The sequence below is a fragment of the Haliotis cracherodii genome, unplaced genomic scaffold (assembly GCF_022045235.1).
Source record: "Haliotis cracherodii isolate W230 unplaced genomic scaffold, xgHalCrac1.p SCAF_16, whole genome shotgun sequence".
Classification (NCBI taxonomy): domain Eukaryota; kingdom Metazoa; phylum Mollusca; class Gastropoda; order Lepetellida; family Haliotidae; genus Haliotis; species Haliotis cracherodii.
In genome coordinates, this window is record NW_027266271.1 from 9,849,133 (window position 1) to 9,866,736 (window position 17,604).

At 39.6% G+C, this 17,604-nt stretch overlaps 1 protein-coding gene across 5 annotated transcripts in view; it reads right to left on the reverse strand.

Moving 5' to 3' along the window:
- Positions 1-17,604, reverse strand: part of LOC139463807 (uro-adherence factor A-like) — a 114,147-nt gene that overhangs the window by 52,471 nt on the left and 44,072 nt on the right. For 4 of the 5 annotated variants that reach the window (XM_071245127.1, XM_071245129.1, XM_071245130.1 and 1 more), the window contains exons 4-6: positions 10,070-10,217; positions 4,177-4,304; positions 2,687-2,929 (exon numbers count right to left, since the gene is read on the reverse strand). In XM_071245127.1, coding sequence (XP_071101228.1) covers positions 2,687-2,929; positions 4,177-4,304; positions 10,070-10,217 — 519 coding nt within the window. The remainder of the gene's footprint in view (positions 1-2,686; positions 2,930-4,176; positions 4,305-10,069; positions 10,218-17,604) is intronic. The other variant, XM_071245131.1, reaches the window with a different exon arrangement.

Below are 17,604 nucleotides of genomic sequence, written 5' to 3' on the forward strand. Positions count from 1 at the left end.
CTTCAACATGCTGCAAGCGCTGGAACAAACTCAGTCAAGAATTTGTTCACTTTGTTTGCATTTGTCATGGATTCTCTTATTGTCAGTGTCAAGAGCTATTCCTTTTCACTATGGCTAAACTCGCATTTTCATTCATATTTTGCTATCCAAACATATGTTTGTAGACTTGTTATAGTCTGTTTTACATCTTGAATAGATTTAAGCTCCTGTTGTTAGTACTGAAGGGACCTGTGAAGTTCTGTTTTAAAATAGGTCTTCAGCAACCCATCCTGGTAACAATGCTTGTTGTAAAAGGCAACTAATAGGATTGGATGGTGAAACAAACAAACAAACAAACAAAGAAACAAACAACAACACTGAAGGGGGTACTGGACTTTGAGTACAGTAAGGTTATCTTGGCCTCCTTTGACCTTAACCCCTACTTTGTGACCTTGATACTTTCAGGAGAAAGGGCAATAGTAGTGAGTGAGTGAGTGAGTAGGGTATAACACCGCTTTTAACAGTATTCCAGTTATATCGCGGTGTGTCAGCTTAATGGGGGGGGGGAGGGGGGGGCGGGGAGAGAGCCTTAAGTGATGCAGGTCTTAGACGTTTACCATTTCGGTGAAACACATAAACACAGGTATGGTCCTGACAAAACTAGAAACATAATTGGGGCGTCAGGCTATAAAAAGCATCAGGGTTCAATATCCCAAAAGAGTGGGGGGGAGGGGCATTACCCACCATCCAAACCGTAAAAGTAATGGATTACTCATGTTCCTTTCCCTGATAAGAGAGGGCAGGAAGGGTTGTCACGTTAACATTCTTGTGAGCATTTATGGCTGCACAAATCATGACCTATTTGCTCTTTGACAGTGACGGATATGAAAATGTAGCAGTGAGACAGATTGCAAAAAACTCAACTTTGTAACACGAGTTGTGATTGAACATCAGTTGTAACAAGCACACTCATTGGCTGCTTTGATGACTTCCTCTTCCTCACTGATTTACAGGTGGATGTTTCCTTGTAAATTGTTCCCATGACCATTGGACACACATTACATAAATAAAACCGTTTCACAGGTCATGTTTGTGTGCATATAATCATCAGTCATTATTATAATTTTGTGTGAATGTGACGTGATTATGAGTGAATCCCATAACTGTGTGGCCTAGATTTATCTGTGAAGGATGCAATGTTTTTAGGTTTAGTATTGATTAAACCCATTTACCGTGATGATTCTGAAACAACAATCAAGTGTTTGAAATGTAGGTCATGTGTATTAGGACTGCCACCGGCTGTTTTTGAAACAGTCAAGGAAATTTTCTTCCAGACAGTCAGATGGTTGAGTTGCTTTTTCTATCAGTCTGAATGGATGGTATTTAAAACAGCTCAGCTGAGATATTGCAACATATGCAATTTGTAACCACAGATGACTCATGAGTTCAGCACTATCAGCCAGAGACTAAACAACACTCAAAGCATTGCAAACATCTAATGCTCTTCCAGTGAGTGAGTGAGTGAGTGAGTGAGTGAGTGAGTGAGTGAGTGAGTATGTATGGTTTTAGCAATATTCCAGTAATATCACGGTGGGGGACACCAGAAATGGGCTTCACACATTGTACCCATGTTGGGAATCGAACCAAGGTCTTCAGCATGAGGAGCAAATGCTTTAACCACGAGGCTACCTGGCCGCCCCTCTTCCGCCAAGGAAGGCATCATCCATCCCATCAACTGGCAAGGCAAGGTGATGGCTTGAGTTTTCCAAAGGACTACTGGTGGACTACCTCCCAAAGGTCAGACCATTAATGATCAATAATATGCTACACTAAAAGTGGGTTGTTCCACATGTGCACAGTTTCTTGTTGCCATGGCTGCAATGCATGACTGCGGCTTTGAACTCATTGAACATCCTCAGTATTTACCAGATTTGGCACTGTCAGATATCCACCACTTCCCAAACTCGAAAAAGAACTGTCTGGTATTATGCAAATGATGATTATGTCATTATTTCGTTGGGAGGACTTTGCACCAGGCAGGATAACAAGAAGTAACATCTTAAATGTCTGGTATGACATGGCCGGGGATAGCACCACCAACCCTCTGCTACCCCAAACACTCTGTCTAATAGACCATGGAGCAGTCTTATCGAAACGAGAATTGAGAATCCTGGTCAAGAACCCTGAACTCTCAGGGGAAGGCCATTTAATATTCAAGGCAGATCCTGGGATTTTTATTTAAGACAGAATAATTCTACAGTCTCCGCTTCAACACATACAATTTTTCTGATAGGATGTACCAAACAACTGTTTTCAACAACATCACATTATTTTTTTAGAACATCCACCATGTTCAGGGGAATACAGGTGGTCCAGTCGTCTAAGGATCCTGGTTCACCCTGATTATGTTTCTAGGTTTGTCAGCAACATACCAATGGCCCTAGGTTTCACCAAAGTGGTAAATGTCTGAGACCTGCACGACTTTGGGCTTTCCTCCCACATTAAGCTGACACGTCTATAGGCTTCTGGCGTGCCCAAAGGATGCAACTCCACACAGCAAATTGTGGCGCCTAAGATGACTGGGCACCCCTTCACCCTCCATCCCAGTCCACATCCACTTACATAAAAGATAACTACTGTACCATAGTAAATTGGCACCTATTTCCACTCGTTCGCCAATCCTTGGCTTTCCATGACCATGACCTACCTCAGTCTCGCCAGCCTGTGGACTACTTGTGTGTTGTTGTTTCATCTTGATTTCATGGTCTGAATAAATGCTGGCACGGGGAAACAGGTTGTTGAGGCTGCTGTTTGGGCTGTCAACAAAGACAGTGTCGAAAGAAAGGTCATGTGACCCATCTGCACCACCTATGACCCCACTGTCATTGCTGGTGGTGCTGACGTTGCTTCGCATCTTGGACGTTCCTTCAGAGGAGGTGTCACTCTCAAGCTGAAAGGTCAAGCAACTTTCACAGCATACACCAGGAGTGAGTGAGTTGGGTTCATCCCCACTTAAACATTTCAGTAACATCAATAGCTTGTCAGCTTGATGTGGGAAACCCAAAGTCTTCAGAGTTCGCCACATGGGTAACGTGCTGACAAACCTAAGAAGTGTTAACTTAGATTTGATGTTAATGATGTACTTTTCAGCTATCAGTGCTATCTTTGATATTTATCAAAATGACATTTCCAAAAGATTACAAGGGATATACAGTCAAGTCTCGTTAATCAGACAATCAGCTTTATCCAACACAAATGATGGGAACCGATTAAATCAGTGCTATTTAGACCCGTTAATCCGACAGTCTCGCACTCCGACTCCGACACACCTAATTTGCAACAAATTGCTGAAATCACTCATTAATCCGTTTCGTTAATCCGACACAGTGATCAGCGTACTCCGTGGTCATCTGCCGGCGAGTACACAGCCCCGTGTGATGCGAGACGAGTCAGCGAGTAGCTGCATATTTAAACGGCTGCAGAGATAAACTTGCTTAACAATAAACAATTACTGCTTTAAATAAACAAAACAGGATTAATCACATGCCTAGATTTCCTCAATCTCATTAAAATCGGATACAAGTTCTTACTACCGCTGAGGACATCCCATTACAGGTCATGTCAGAACAACCTTTTGCGAACTTTGACCGACCAATGAAATTACCAACAGGAAGTCTACATTAGCCACTAATAAAGCAGCTTTCTTAAGCACTGCAGCACTAGTTTCAATTTAGCAGCTTCCATACCAGACTATGCTTTAAAAATCAGTCAATTTTGAATTGGTCATACAGTCCGTAACAGTAGTTTTGTGTTAAACTTTAGTGGTTGCATGATTAGAAAACATATTCCACTGACAATGTAACACAACAAAATGGATATTTCATTTTTCCTTTTCCTATGTGTTCGTATCGTTATCTTCCATGTAGTTGTCCAATTTTCGAACACAAACGCTTTTATTACCTAATTTTATTTATCCGACATACTGGTTTATCCGACATAATCATATGCAATCAACAATGTCGGATTAACGGGACCTGACTGTATGAAAATATAGAAGGGGTGTACAGAAGAACAAAAATGGTTGGAGCACGAAAAACAATGGGAAAAGTGTCCCTAGTACATTAAGAAATGAGAGGACATGAAAACAAAACAGCAAATCTTTAACACAAGCAGATTCTGTGTAGAATTTATTCCTACCTCAGTTGCCTCCCCTTCCTGCAGCTCCTCCAGACTAGGGTAGCTGGGAGTGTCTGATAAGCCTGATACACTTCCTGGCAGTGAGAGTACATCTTTCTGGGGGGTAGACTGGAGGGGGCCACGCCCACCTGCAACATGGAAACACATTCAACGATACACATGAGAAAGCTGCCTTTAGATTGGCCTATGTTGACACCTTGTCAGTCATTCCAAAGGCCTATCAAAATTCACGAATGGTCGGTCTGATGTGATCCGTTATGGATCAGTGTGCACTTGAACTAAATTCTCAGTTCCATGGGGAGCGTACAACCCAAACTGCATGTGAGGCACTAGAAGGTTAAAGGTTGAGCCACACTGCTATCTCATCCTACCGGGTACCCATTCACTGCTGAATGAACACAGGCCTATGTCAGATAAAGTCACATGCCCAAGTAGACCCCACATGTGTGACATGTGCTCTAGTGTGGGGCAGGACCAAAGCTCTAGAAACTCTCAGGAGCCATGAGACCGCCTCCGTTGTCATGTGGTAGAGAGTCCGCCCAGAGAACAGAAGGTCCGGGGTTCGATCCAGCATCATACCAACAAACGTTAAAAGATGGTTCTTGTTGTTACCCTGTCTGGCGCTCAGTATTAAGGGGCTAAAACAAGGAGTGGTCAGCTCGGAGTCAGTATACTGTGTCTGAGTGGGGTATTCATGTTAAACTGCGGAAGGTATCTCAGTGAGCTAAATTAGCATCAGTCAGGTCTAGTACAAGCAGCCACACACACACACACACACACACACACACACACACACACACACACACACACATAAAACCATGCCGAGCATAAGAGGAAATATAAATGAAATGGTAAATCATGTCAAGTGATGTCTTCACATTTCACATTTTCGTTTGTTATCTACTGTATGTTCACCTCAAGCTACACAATGTTGTTTTTGACTTATACACACTTCACGAATCAGAACATTTCCCGAAACTTGTACCAAAGAAGGGTGTGTTCACATTATACTCAAGTACACCCGCACTAGTTTCTTCCTTTCCATTGATAAATCAATCAAGTACTTTAGTGTTGTCAACAAATTATTGAAACAATCCTCACGTTTCATTTAGTGTATTTTTTTTTTTAATCCGTCAAAAACGCAACTTAGGTAAGTGAGTGAGTGAGTATGGTTTTACGCGGGGCGGGGGACACCAGAAATGGGCTTCACACATTGTACCCATGTCGGGAATCGAACCCAGGACTTCTGTGTGACGAGCGAATTCTTTAACCACTAGGCTACCCGACCGCCCTATGCAATTTAAAGAAAACATTGGTCTGGCATAAATAAATAAAAGAAATAGTCTAAATGACAAAAGAAAATTCACAAATGGGTGGACCGAAAACATTCATGAAACTGTCTGGGAAGCTCAACTCTCTAAACAGTATCTCATCCATATATATTTCGAACCTACTTTTCACTTTTACAGTAAAAGTGAAGCATGTTGAAAAACTGTTGTGTTCATCAGCTCCATGCTGCAATCGATCATGAGATTGCCTGACTGAGTTGAATTCATCGCAAAGAATCTGACATGAAATAAGCTTTGGCAACAAAGCTGAGACCAATTGATTCACAATATGTCAAACGCCAAAGAAGATAACATGTCAAAGCATTCCATGCCCTGTTTATCACGTGGATAGGAAACGTGCCAGTGTTCTAATGGTCACATTGTCAGTTTGCGTGTACCAATTTGAACGATTTTTAGGTTGTAAATTTGGTCTCAGTAAGCAGGTCATAGGTTGACAATTACTCATTTGGCAAGACAGGTCAGGTTGTCACTATGACAACTGCAGTTGAACAACCTTTCAGCATTCACGTGTACCTGCTACATGGACCTCACTCTGTAAAGCAGCAATACTTTTGACAGTTCAGAACTCTTATGGTTATATTTCGGATAACACTTTCCTAGTAAAGTACAGATTCTGGTACTTCTTTGGGCTAAGCCGAACTTTCATTTTTGTGGCAGCCTCGGTGGTTGAGTGAGTTAGATTGCTGACTTTGTGTGTTGGTGAATAGGTGCCTCACTCTGGCAGTGTGGGTTCAAATCCTGGATGGGTCTCAACCCAAATAGCTAAAGAATCTGTACTTTAATAAGGAAGCGTTATCCTAAACTATAACATTTGTAAGATTTAACCACTTTCTAAATGGCATTATGTGTTCATTATATGATTATACTCAGGTGACCAAGTCATCCAAGGGGGCGTGATTCGCTGTGAAACCAATGAATGTGGGTTCGAATCCCGGTTTGCCTCAATTATGTTTCTAGGTTTGTCAGCACCATACCCGTGCTCGTGGGTTTTACCGAAGTAGAAAACATCTGAGACCTGAATCACTTCGGGCTTTCCTCCCACATTAAGCTGACACGCCATGATATAACTGGAATACTGTTAAAAGCTGCGTAAAACCCAACTCACTCACTCATTATATGATAAGTCCAAATAAATGTTAACAAAGCAAATTTCTTAAAGGAATTGTTGTTTTTTGTTAAATGCCACACTCTGCATTATCCAGCTATATGACAGCTGCATTTAAATAATCTAGGCCGGACCAGACAAACCATTGACTGATGTTATGAGCAACGATCCACACACAGACACACGCAGTATACTGACTCCGAGCCAACCAGTCCTTGTTTTAGCCCCTTAATGCCAAGCGCCAGGCAGGGTAAGAACAAGTTCCATCTTTTAAAATCTTAAGACATGACACGAATAGGGGTCAAACTCCCTACCTTCTGCACTCTGGGCGGACATTCTACCACTAGACCACGGAGGGGGTACCATCAACTTAAGGGTACAATAAACCAAGTCACCACATCTGACCACCAGATCCAATAAATCGCTTATGTTGGAGGTGACCTATTCTAACCCGGATTTCTTGTCTATGATAAGCTCATGCACTCCATCCCTAGGAATCAAGCAGAGATAACTCACAGCATCATTTTATCCCTCTTGGTGTAACAACAACTAAGGTCAGTTATCTTCCCTCTCAGTCATCAAAACATGTAGAAAACACATGTGCAATGTGGAGTGGTCTCTCAATCACATGACCATCTTCTGTAACAGGCCCTGGGATGAGTGCACCTCACGGGAACAGATGTCTATCCCACCCTCTGTAATGGCCGCTCATCCCAGGGTAGGACAGTGGCATCCAAATAGATAAGCGCCAACCTCGGACATAACTCAAACATTACTTTCAGACAATAACTCAGCCATAACTAGAGAGGATAGCTGAGGGTTCTTTAACATCCTGCTGCAACACTTATTCCCATGTCTGTACTTTGGGTGTGTAAAAATGATTTCCCAGTCGTATCTAATGTGTTTATGATCGAACTGATATCTACTACTTACTGCATCACTGAATTACGTGACAAAATTTGAAAAGTGTTTGTAATGACAAGACAAAAAATATAGTTAATGATAATTAAATTTCAGGGAGTGGTGCGGTCAATTGTTTTGGGTTTTTTTTTCAAAAGCAATTGTGCCTGGAAAATAGATAGAATTTCCGATGTTAATGGATGATCATAAAACAAGGATGACCTGACATGATGGATGACCTGACAGAAATGTTTTGTGAGAACAAATATAAATTCTACCATGAAGTTGGAAATTACTTGATTCCGACTGGTCAATCAGAGGTTGTTTAATCACAATAAACCCCCTCTGATTGAAACAGCCGATTTGACAGCTGCATCACCGCAGAACCAAGTTGCCGTCCTATTATGCTTTAAATGCCTGTCATATGTTCGAGTGAAGTATTACGGTGTAAACTAACTGCTTGAGCATATACAGCGCCATATTTTGTTTAAAGACAGTTGTCAGTGATTCCGTAATTCAGATCGACAACTCACTCAAAACAGTGGACTATATTTGCTAACCCCAAACAGTTCATGTCTTTTTTAGTCATGGTAGAAACAATTTTTCCAAAAAAATCACAGCTAAAATCGCTTTGTGGATCGGGGCTCAGGCCTTGAATTCTAGATTATGAACTTGACATGCTGTGATAGAACTGTAAAATGCACTCTCCATGAAAACTATGCTGCCCAAAGAAATCTAAGCAGCCTTGTTGAAACACTGACCAATTTACTAAGGATTCATATGTGATAAATAAATAGGAAACAGGGTTGACAGGCCAGGCTATCATGCTGTGAATATATGACAGAAAGGTTATGACATGCGGCACTGTTTTCATGTCTTGTTTGCGGAAACTGTCTCCCATTTCTGGGCAGGTGAAAACGTTCAAGTTCGGTGAAATCGTACAATGACGGGTTCTGATTGTGTCATAAATTGAGGTCTCATCAATATCCATATAGCTCATCACGAACATGCCCTTTGAACGTACTCAAGCTGGGATGGGTGGAGTAGGGGGTTGATCGGGTGATCATGAGAAGGTCGCATGAACAGCTGGCCTTTACTTTTCATATAATTTCCATAAGAAAATGAAATATTTCTTCTTGTTGTACGTTGTGATTATTTGTTATCACATTTGTTGCTTTGTAATATATTAAGATTAACTGAGTGTAATGAGTTTTTTCATCCTACTGTTATTTCATATTCACTTGGAGGTACTGGATTGGATTTCTATTACATAATAAGTGTGCCAAAAATACTCCAGAAAAGTTTTTTAGATGTATACACCAGCACACACAGGAAAGAAGCGAGGTTTTCCTACCATACCCATACACAAGAGCATTAATAGGGCTGCAGCAGACTATTATCCATACGACTGATTATGGATAGCTGACAGTGAAGAGGACTTCCATTGAAAGTCTAAAGATTTTCCAGTGTGAAGACAGCCAAAATACATTATAATGACAAAGATGTAATAGAGGTGTAGGGTATTCACAGGAATGAGATATTTATCTTCAGGTTTTACCAAAATAAAGACAACATTTACTCTTCTGAAAAATAAATTGATGTGAAGGGTACAATATTACATGTACTGCTATGACCATTTTTACAAAAAGGCATGTTGGCCATATCGGACATAGGACAGCATATGACTGTATGACCACCAGAGTTGCTTGATCAGCGGGACTAAAACACAAGCATGAAAAGGCACCACGAATGTGTGTGAGTGATTTGTGTTAAATATCACAGTATTCCAGATGTTTCATTGCATGTCAGCTTAACATGAGAGGGGAGCTAAAGCAGACATTTACTTTTAAAACTCACAAGTACAAGTATGCTGCCGAAAGACCAATCTTATAGACGCCATTTGGATTCCAGGTTAGAAGAGTGAGTGAGTTGGGTTTAACGCTGCTTTTAACAGTATTCCAGTTATATCGCGGCATGCCAGCTTAATGTGGGAGGAAAGCCCGAAGTGATGCAGGTCTCAGGGGTTTACCACTTCGGTGAAACCCACGAGCACGGGTATGGTGCTGACAAACCTAGAAACATAATCGGGGAGAAGCGGGATTCGAACCCACAATCATAGGTTTCTGGCGTGCCTAAGGGACGCAACTCTGCACAGCGAATTGTGGCGCCTCAGACGACTTGGCCACCCGTGACCCCAGGTTGGAAGAGGTTTCCAGCAACCTTTATAAATCATAAGACGTGACTGGATTGTCTGGTTCAGACTCGGTTATTTACAGGCTGCCATCATACAGCTGAAATATTGCTGCGTGTGGTGTCAAAACAACAATTCAGGGATGAATTTATAAAATACTGAATTCAGATTGGTCCAGCAGAGGTTTCAAATCACAATTACGACTGATTAACACCAGAAATGATCTTTGCCCTTGTCAATAAAACATTCGAGAGCAACAATGATAACTATTTGACTCAGGACTGTGATAGTCCTAATGAACACTTTGTTGATGGGGGTGGTCTGCCCTCCACATCACTTGCAACTGACCATGCCTGTAGCAGTGGGCCATGTTCCCCAAGGTTTCAGCACCAGCAAAGGGCTCACTCTTGTAGGGCCGCTCCTTCCTCTCCCGTCGCTTCTTGTGTCCCTCCGACATCATGGACACATCAGATATTGACCGCAACACCGACTGCACCTGAAAACAAACCAGTATTAAGACAATATCATTTTGTTCAGGATCTCAAATTCAGCTTTTTGACTTAAGATGTTATATATAGATGCAATCTGGTTCATGAAAGGTAGTATTTAACAAAACTGACCAGTTACATTTGTCATGAATAAATCAGTAAGGATTTTAGGTCCCAGTTCAAAAGTTTGATGTCAGATAAAAAAGCTTTTTTTTTAAGTTTTGAGATATCTCACTCAACCTCTCAGTAAAACACAAATTCAGAAAAGGTTGAATTCCAGAGTTTAGTGGCCTCTATTGTCACATTTTCTTAGGTTTTGCCCTGCTTTTTCATAACATTTATTGACTGAAGTTTATTTACTGGGGCATGAAAATCATCTGTTGAGGTTTTTATCGATCAACTCTGTATTATGCAGTGCACTGGAAGGATTTACCACTGTTGCCAGCGACGACAAAACCCTATAAGTCTTTGATAGGCATTTAGGAAAGGAAGAAGATGACAACTTTTGGATAACAACTTCTATTATTCTTTGTCATGACGTTTCAGAGCTACTTCTTCCCCTTCATCAGATGAATGCTGAGAAAGTCCAGAGAGTATATATATATATATAGTAATAATTAAATAAGTGGAGTAAGATTGAGCACAGTTTTAATAGGCTAGCGCTTTCAACTCGTACCACGTACGAGTCTCATCAGGCCATAACTGAATAACGGACATGAAGCAGTAATAGTAGTATACAAAACACATCATATGTTTTCATGAGATAGGATTAATGTACAAAGATCACAATATAATGACGAAGCTGATGAGATTAACAGGAGACAATTCCATTAAGTGCACTGGAGGTGTAGTGATGCCAAAGTCCTGGCTGTTGTGACACAAGCAATAAGACTCTACTCTACCTCGCAAAAAGATCAGGTTTACTTAATGACAACTCATAACAGCAGATGAATGAAACCAGGATCGGTGTATATAAGAGTTGGAGATATAGTTTTGTTTAGATACTACATAAAACATTGAGAAAGCAGGTAAGTCTAACCTAAACCTACAAACAAAGATATTTATCCGACATCCAACTTTTGAACTGGCCCCTCAGCTACTTCTTTGTTGTTGTTTATGGCCTGCTATATGTCAAAAGAACATCAGTGACAATTTAGTATCATGCCGATGTTACATTTGTAGTGAGTGAGTGAGTGAGTGTTGGTTGGTTGGTTTGTTGTTTAACGCCGCAGTCAGCAAAATTCCAGCTATATGACGGTGGTCTGTAAATAATCGAGTCTAGACGAGACAATCCAGTGATTGATATCATGAGCATCGATCCACCACTTCGGTGAAACCCTGAACAACTGAACAAAAGAACATTCTGGAATTCGTAATAGATGGCCAAGATTCTACTTGCCACAGGCTATGTAAAGTCTTTTCCATTCAAATGTTTATCCCATTGAAATGAGAGATAGACATTGAATCAGTCATACAACACGTAAATGTCAATCGGAATATCCCATGTTAACCTTTTCGAGGTTGCATGATTAGAAAACAAATTCCAACTGTAACTTTTCCTGACCTGGTAAGCGACCTTCTGATTGGTCAGATGAAAGAAAGGTCATTCTGATGTGACCGGTAATGGAATGTCCTCAGATCTTTGTTAAGTGGTAGCAAGAAAAAAAATCTGATTTTAAGGAGATCGACGGAAGTCCTGGTATACTGGACCATATTCATTGACATCCAACTAATTAATCATAAAATTGGGCATTATCTGAATGGTCTTATTTTGTGACAAAAATATTTAAAAGTACATAGAAAGTGTTCACATGACGGGGTAGCGGTCTCTCATTTTTGAAGCTATATTCTGATATGAAAGAAGAATTAATCACATAAACACTGATAAACTTGTCGATTATCAAATAAAGATGAAATTTGTTAAAGAATATAGAAAGTAAGATATCACTTGAATAGACGTAATCTTGCAGATGATAAATGTGCAAACGGATCAGATTTAAATTAATTAAATTGATCAAGTTGATACCCATGTTGAGAGGTGTTTCAGCCTCTTTGTAATGCTTTGAGTCAATTGGATAAAGACATGGATGTTCCTGTACTTTAAAAATCAATCATTCTTCATTTATTTGTGATTTTGGATTGTTTTGTTGTCTGTAATTGTCAACACTGTTTTCTTTTCACCCTGAAGTTACTTCATGAAAATGGAATTCCCAAACCTGTGCCGCTTTAGTTCAGGTTGATTACGATAAAACAGCTATAGTGATTATTATTATTATTGTGCTGCTAAAGAGCACAGGTTGCTGCTGAAAAACCTTGAAATCATGGCAAATCTGTGACTCAAATCCACAATCACAGATTTCTGGCATGTATTGCACTGTCTTAGACGACTGGACTGTTTGGCCATCATTACACGCTAAATATAGTCATGCACCAGTGCACACGTGAGCCATTCCCAATCCATCGGTATTACCACAGTAACACCACTGTGCAGACGACTTGAATCTGTTCGTGTGACAATGGACTTATGTCCTCGCCACATTACACCTGTCAGAGCTTATGGTTATACGCCTCTATCCCACGTATCAAAAGTCACATTCGTGTTCGCCAATGACGCACTTACAGTTTCACATCTTGCATCAATATCTCAATATCCATCTCCTTCTTTTACCAGGAAAACTCATCAAAACCATGTACTCTTATAAAATACCTCTCTCTGCAGTGACCTGGCCTACCCTCCACATGGCACTTCACGTGAACTCGGAGCAAACTTTTTACATATTGTTTTCATCAATGAACTATGAGTTCAAAAACGTGCAGGCAAGGGACATTGCATGATTGTCACCACAAAGGACCACAATGTGTATGGTATTAATTGTGAATCATGCTAAGGTAAATCCTTCTTGACTGGACTGTGTTTGAATAGGCTTCCCAAATAGATGAGAGAATGTATTAATATATAACATGTAGTGCTAATAACTTAACCCTCAGACCATGTTACGACATTTGTCACACAGGCTTATTGACTACATCAGTGTCTGTCACGAAAATTATCACTTCTAGGGAGGTCACAGTTTACAAAGAATTAAGATATACTACTCAAAGAAAGTTAAGAATGACCCGATTCTTTTATATTACTTATGGTGTATCTGTCATGGAACAAGTCTCATCATCAAAACAATGCTTAAGTAACAACAGTAGATTACTTTGTTGACACAATACAACAGTTTAAAATGAGTCTGACGCTCATAATCCATTAAAAATAAAATAAAATGGCGGTTGGCGATAATCATGATTTCAGGACTTCAACTCAGTTTTCAAATTTATAAAAATTGTTATGGGAAGGATTTTAACCCTATAAAGAAATAAAAGCCTTCAAGAAATTAGTACAATTATGCATCCATGTATCAATGTTGACGTGCGATAGGTGTTGTTGCATGTCCTTAACTGTAACTACCGGTTAGTGTCAAAATGAAACTGTATTAAGAGGCCTGACAGGGTGGTGTCAAGATAATAATATGATAACACATAAATCGTTCTTACCATTGACATAAATATATGATACCATTTTCGCTTGACATTCTGTTGCCATTTTAGCCAGATGAAAAAGGTGCCATTTTAGACTGCACCAAAAATGGCAGCTGTAAACATCACGAAATTGAGGTTCTGATATAAAGACGAATTGATTTGATATAGTATATGGAACTTATACCCACAACATCTCAGAACTTATACCCACGACATCTCAGACTTTATACCCATGACATCTCAGAACTTAAATCCACAACATCACAGAACTTAAACCCACGACATCTCAGAACTTATACCCACGACATCTCAGAACTTATACCCACATCTCAGAACTTATACCCACGACATCTCAGAACTTAAACCCACGACATATCAGAACTTATACCCACAACATCTCAGAACTTATACCCACGACATATCAGAACTTATACCCACGACATATCAGACTTCATACCCATGACATCTCAGAACTTAAATCCACAACATCTCAGAACTTATACCCACGACATCTCAGAACTTAAACCCACGACATCTCAGAACTTATACCCACGACATCTCAGAACTTAAATCCACAACATCTCAGACTTTATACCCATGACATATAAGAACTTATACCCACAACATCTCAGAACTTATACCCACGACATCTCAGAACTTAAACCCACGACATATCAGAACTTATACCCACAACATCTCAGAACTTATACCCACGACATCTCAGAACTTAAACCCACGACATATCAGAACTTATACCCACGACATCTCAGAACTTATACCCACGACATATCAGAACTTATACCCACAACATCTCAGAACTTATACCCACGACATATCAGACTTTATACCCATGACATCTCAGAACATAAATCCACAACATCTCAGAACATAAATCCACAACATCTCAGAACATAAACCCACGACATCTCAGAACTTATACCCACGACATCTCAGAACTTATACCCACGACATCGCAGAACCTATACCCATGACATCTCAGAACTTAAACCCACGACATATCAGAACTTATACCCACAACATCTCAGAACCTAAACCCACGACATATCAGAACTTATACCCACGACATCTCAGAACTTATACCCACGACATCGCAGAACCTATACCCATGACATCTCAGAACTTAAACCCACGACATATCAGAACTTATACCCACAACATCTCAGAACCTAAACCCACGACATCGCAGAACCTATACCCATGACATCTCAGAACTTAAACCCACGACATATCAGAACTTATACCCACAACATATCAGAACTTTTACCCACGACATTTCAGAACTTATACCCATGACATCTCAGAAGTTATACCAACAACATCTCATCAAATTTATTATTTTCATAATGCCCATTAATTGATCTTGTGATGTCTTCAAGAATTAATTGGCCATTTATTTGAATCTAGATTCAGTTCTAAGAAAGATTATAAACATGATTCATCTACAATAACCTCATAAAGTACACAGAAAATTAATGAAATTCACTCTTTCTCTTCACAGCTAACGCACTGACAGAAATAATCATTAGAGAAAAGATTCTTTATACATTTCTTAAACCAAAAACAAACCAAATGAATGTTATACACAAATCATAATAACAATCCCAATCCCAAGCCAACTAAATTCCAGTTTTATAACTTCAACCATTTTATGTATTACTATACAGAGGTTAAGGCGCTGATGGGTCTCCTCAGGACTCTATCCCTGACTTCAATGGTTGTGCCACACAATCAACATTCAGTCTTTTTTCCTTTGCATCAACTAAGTCAAAATGCATCCTGGCACTGTATATTCTTTCAGGTCAGCAATATGTGCTAGAGGAAGTGAAGAGGTACTCAAGTCCCATGCCTACATTTAGTCCATTCAAACCCACCTGAGTACTTGCTTACCCATCAAAGACCCTTTACTATGTGACCAAAGCTATGTGTACCCTCAACGTCCTCCACAGAAAGGTTGCAAAGATAATGGCTGGCAAAGACAGAAGGAGAGAACCAGACACACCCCACCATGAAGATGTCAGTTACAGGTTATCAAGTACCCATGTCAAGTCCTGCATTTAGTCCGTTTAAACCCAACCGAGTTCATGTGTACCTGTCAAAGACCCTTTACTATGTGACCAAAGCTATGTGTACCCAGGGACCATACAATAGTGGGACGGCCCTCTAGCCTATGCGCGAAACCATCAGTGCTACGGCTTGTACTACGCAGTCTGTCCGGAAGCGAGCAGAAACGCGTTCACTGCAGTCATCGTTGTCGCCTTTTTTCCCATGCAAAAGATATATTTCACAATTCATATTTACACTCATGCATTTCTTAACACTCTAAACATTACAACTGAGATTTGTTGGTGCCCTAAAGCATGTCGTTGTCACTGTATTTGATGACTGTGATCACGCTTTGTCTTTGTCCGAGAGAACAAAATGGCGCACATGTAAAATTTGCAAAAGTGCAGATTTTGATTTTCAATAATGGCCTCTAATTTGCAATGAAAGTCCTTGGTTACCAAGGTGCATAAAAAGGAGATATGTTAGAAACTGGTTTAGTGCCATTAACAAATTTAGGGCGGATGTGAAATTTCAGATTTTGACTCCAGAAGTATGAGACTAAATCTGAATTTTCCCGAAATAATTACACCACAACTCTTAATTTTCACATGCTTTCAGACGAATGTGTTCCTATTATCAGTCCTGAATTCAATAGTTTTACATTCATCACGATTTTTTCTTTGGCCTGGTACCAAAGTTTTTTTATGATATTTGGCACAAGGCCATAATTTACGTCACATATTTTAAGTTAAATTACTATATAGCAGTCGACATAACATGCATTTTGTCTGTGATTATCATCCGCATATATCTTTTGAAACATTCTACAAAGGGACTTATATTGTATGATATGAGAATTGTTTTTGTAAGAAGTGTATTTTTTTACCATTGCTTTCGCCATTTCTTCGGAAGTTTAACTTTGTTTCAGTTAGGCTTCTATCACATATTGCGCATATACTACATACTACAATAGTACATATTTGTTGTCCTCTGTAGATTTTGTCTGTATTAATCATGACTACATTTAATCAATTATTTATTTCATGCCGTGTAAATATTGATTATGAGCAAAATGATCTTGGCCTAAACCCAATCATAATAATGTAAATATGATGAAGGTACTACTTACTTTTTGTATTTGCACAACAATGAAAATATAAAATTATCATTTACTTTGTAAATGCCAAGAAAGAAGAGGATTATATCGGCAGTCGTCGGGAGAGAAGTCCCAGACAACAAGGTCGAAGGTGTCATTCAGTAAAATATATAGATGGTCTATTGTCCTTTTCTATGAAAAATACATCTACATGTGTCAGAGTTTGTGATGTTTTGTTTTGTTTTAATAGTAATAGTTGCATGCCTCATTCCAGGTTAGAGTTTAAAGTTTGTTTTTCATTGATCAGATATAAATAGAAAACTATGATGAAACAATTTTGAAAACTACAAACGTTACTACAGTTTACGATATACTAGTATATATCTGGTACCATCCTAGTTGAAGCTATATTGTTATACCTGAAATACCTAATTATTTGTATGCTGAAATATCAAACTAATCGGGTTATATTAAATAACGATTGTAAAATTACAATTGTCCTCTTTGCTTTGGAATTTAACAGTAGCCTCCCTTTGAAAAAAAACTTATCTCGCTCCGGCAAACCCCAATATCACTGCTAGCCCCAAACTGGCATTAACCAATAACATTTGATTCCTTCGAAGCCCATTGTCGGACACATAGAAAATTCATTTAACAACGCTCGTAGGTTAATGTGTATTTTTAATTCATTGGAACTATTAGCATTATCA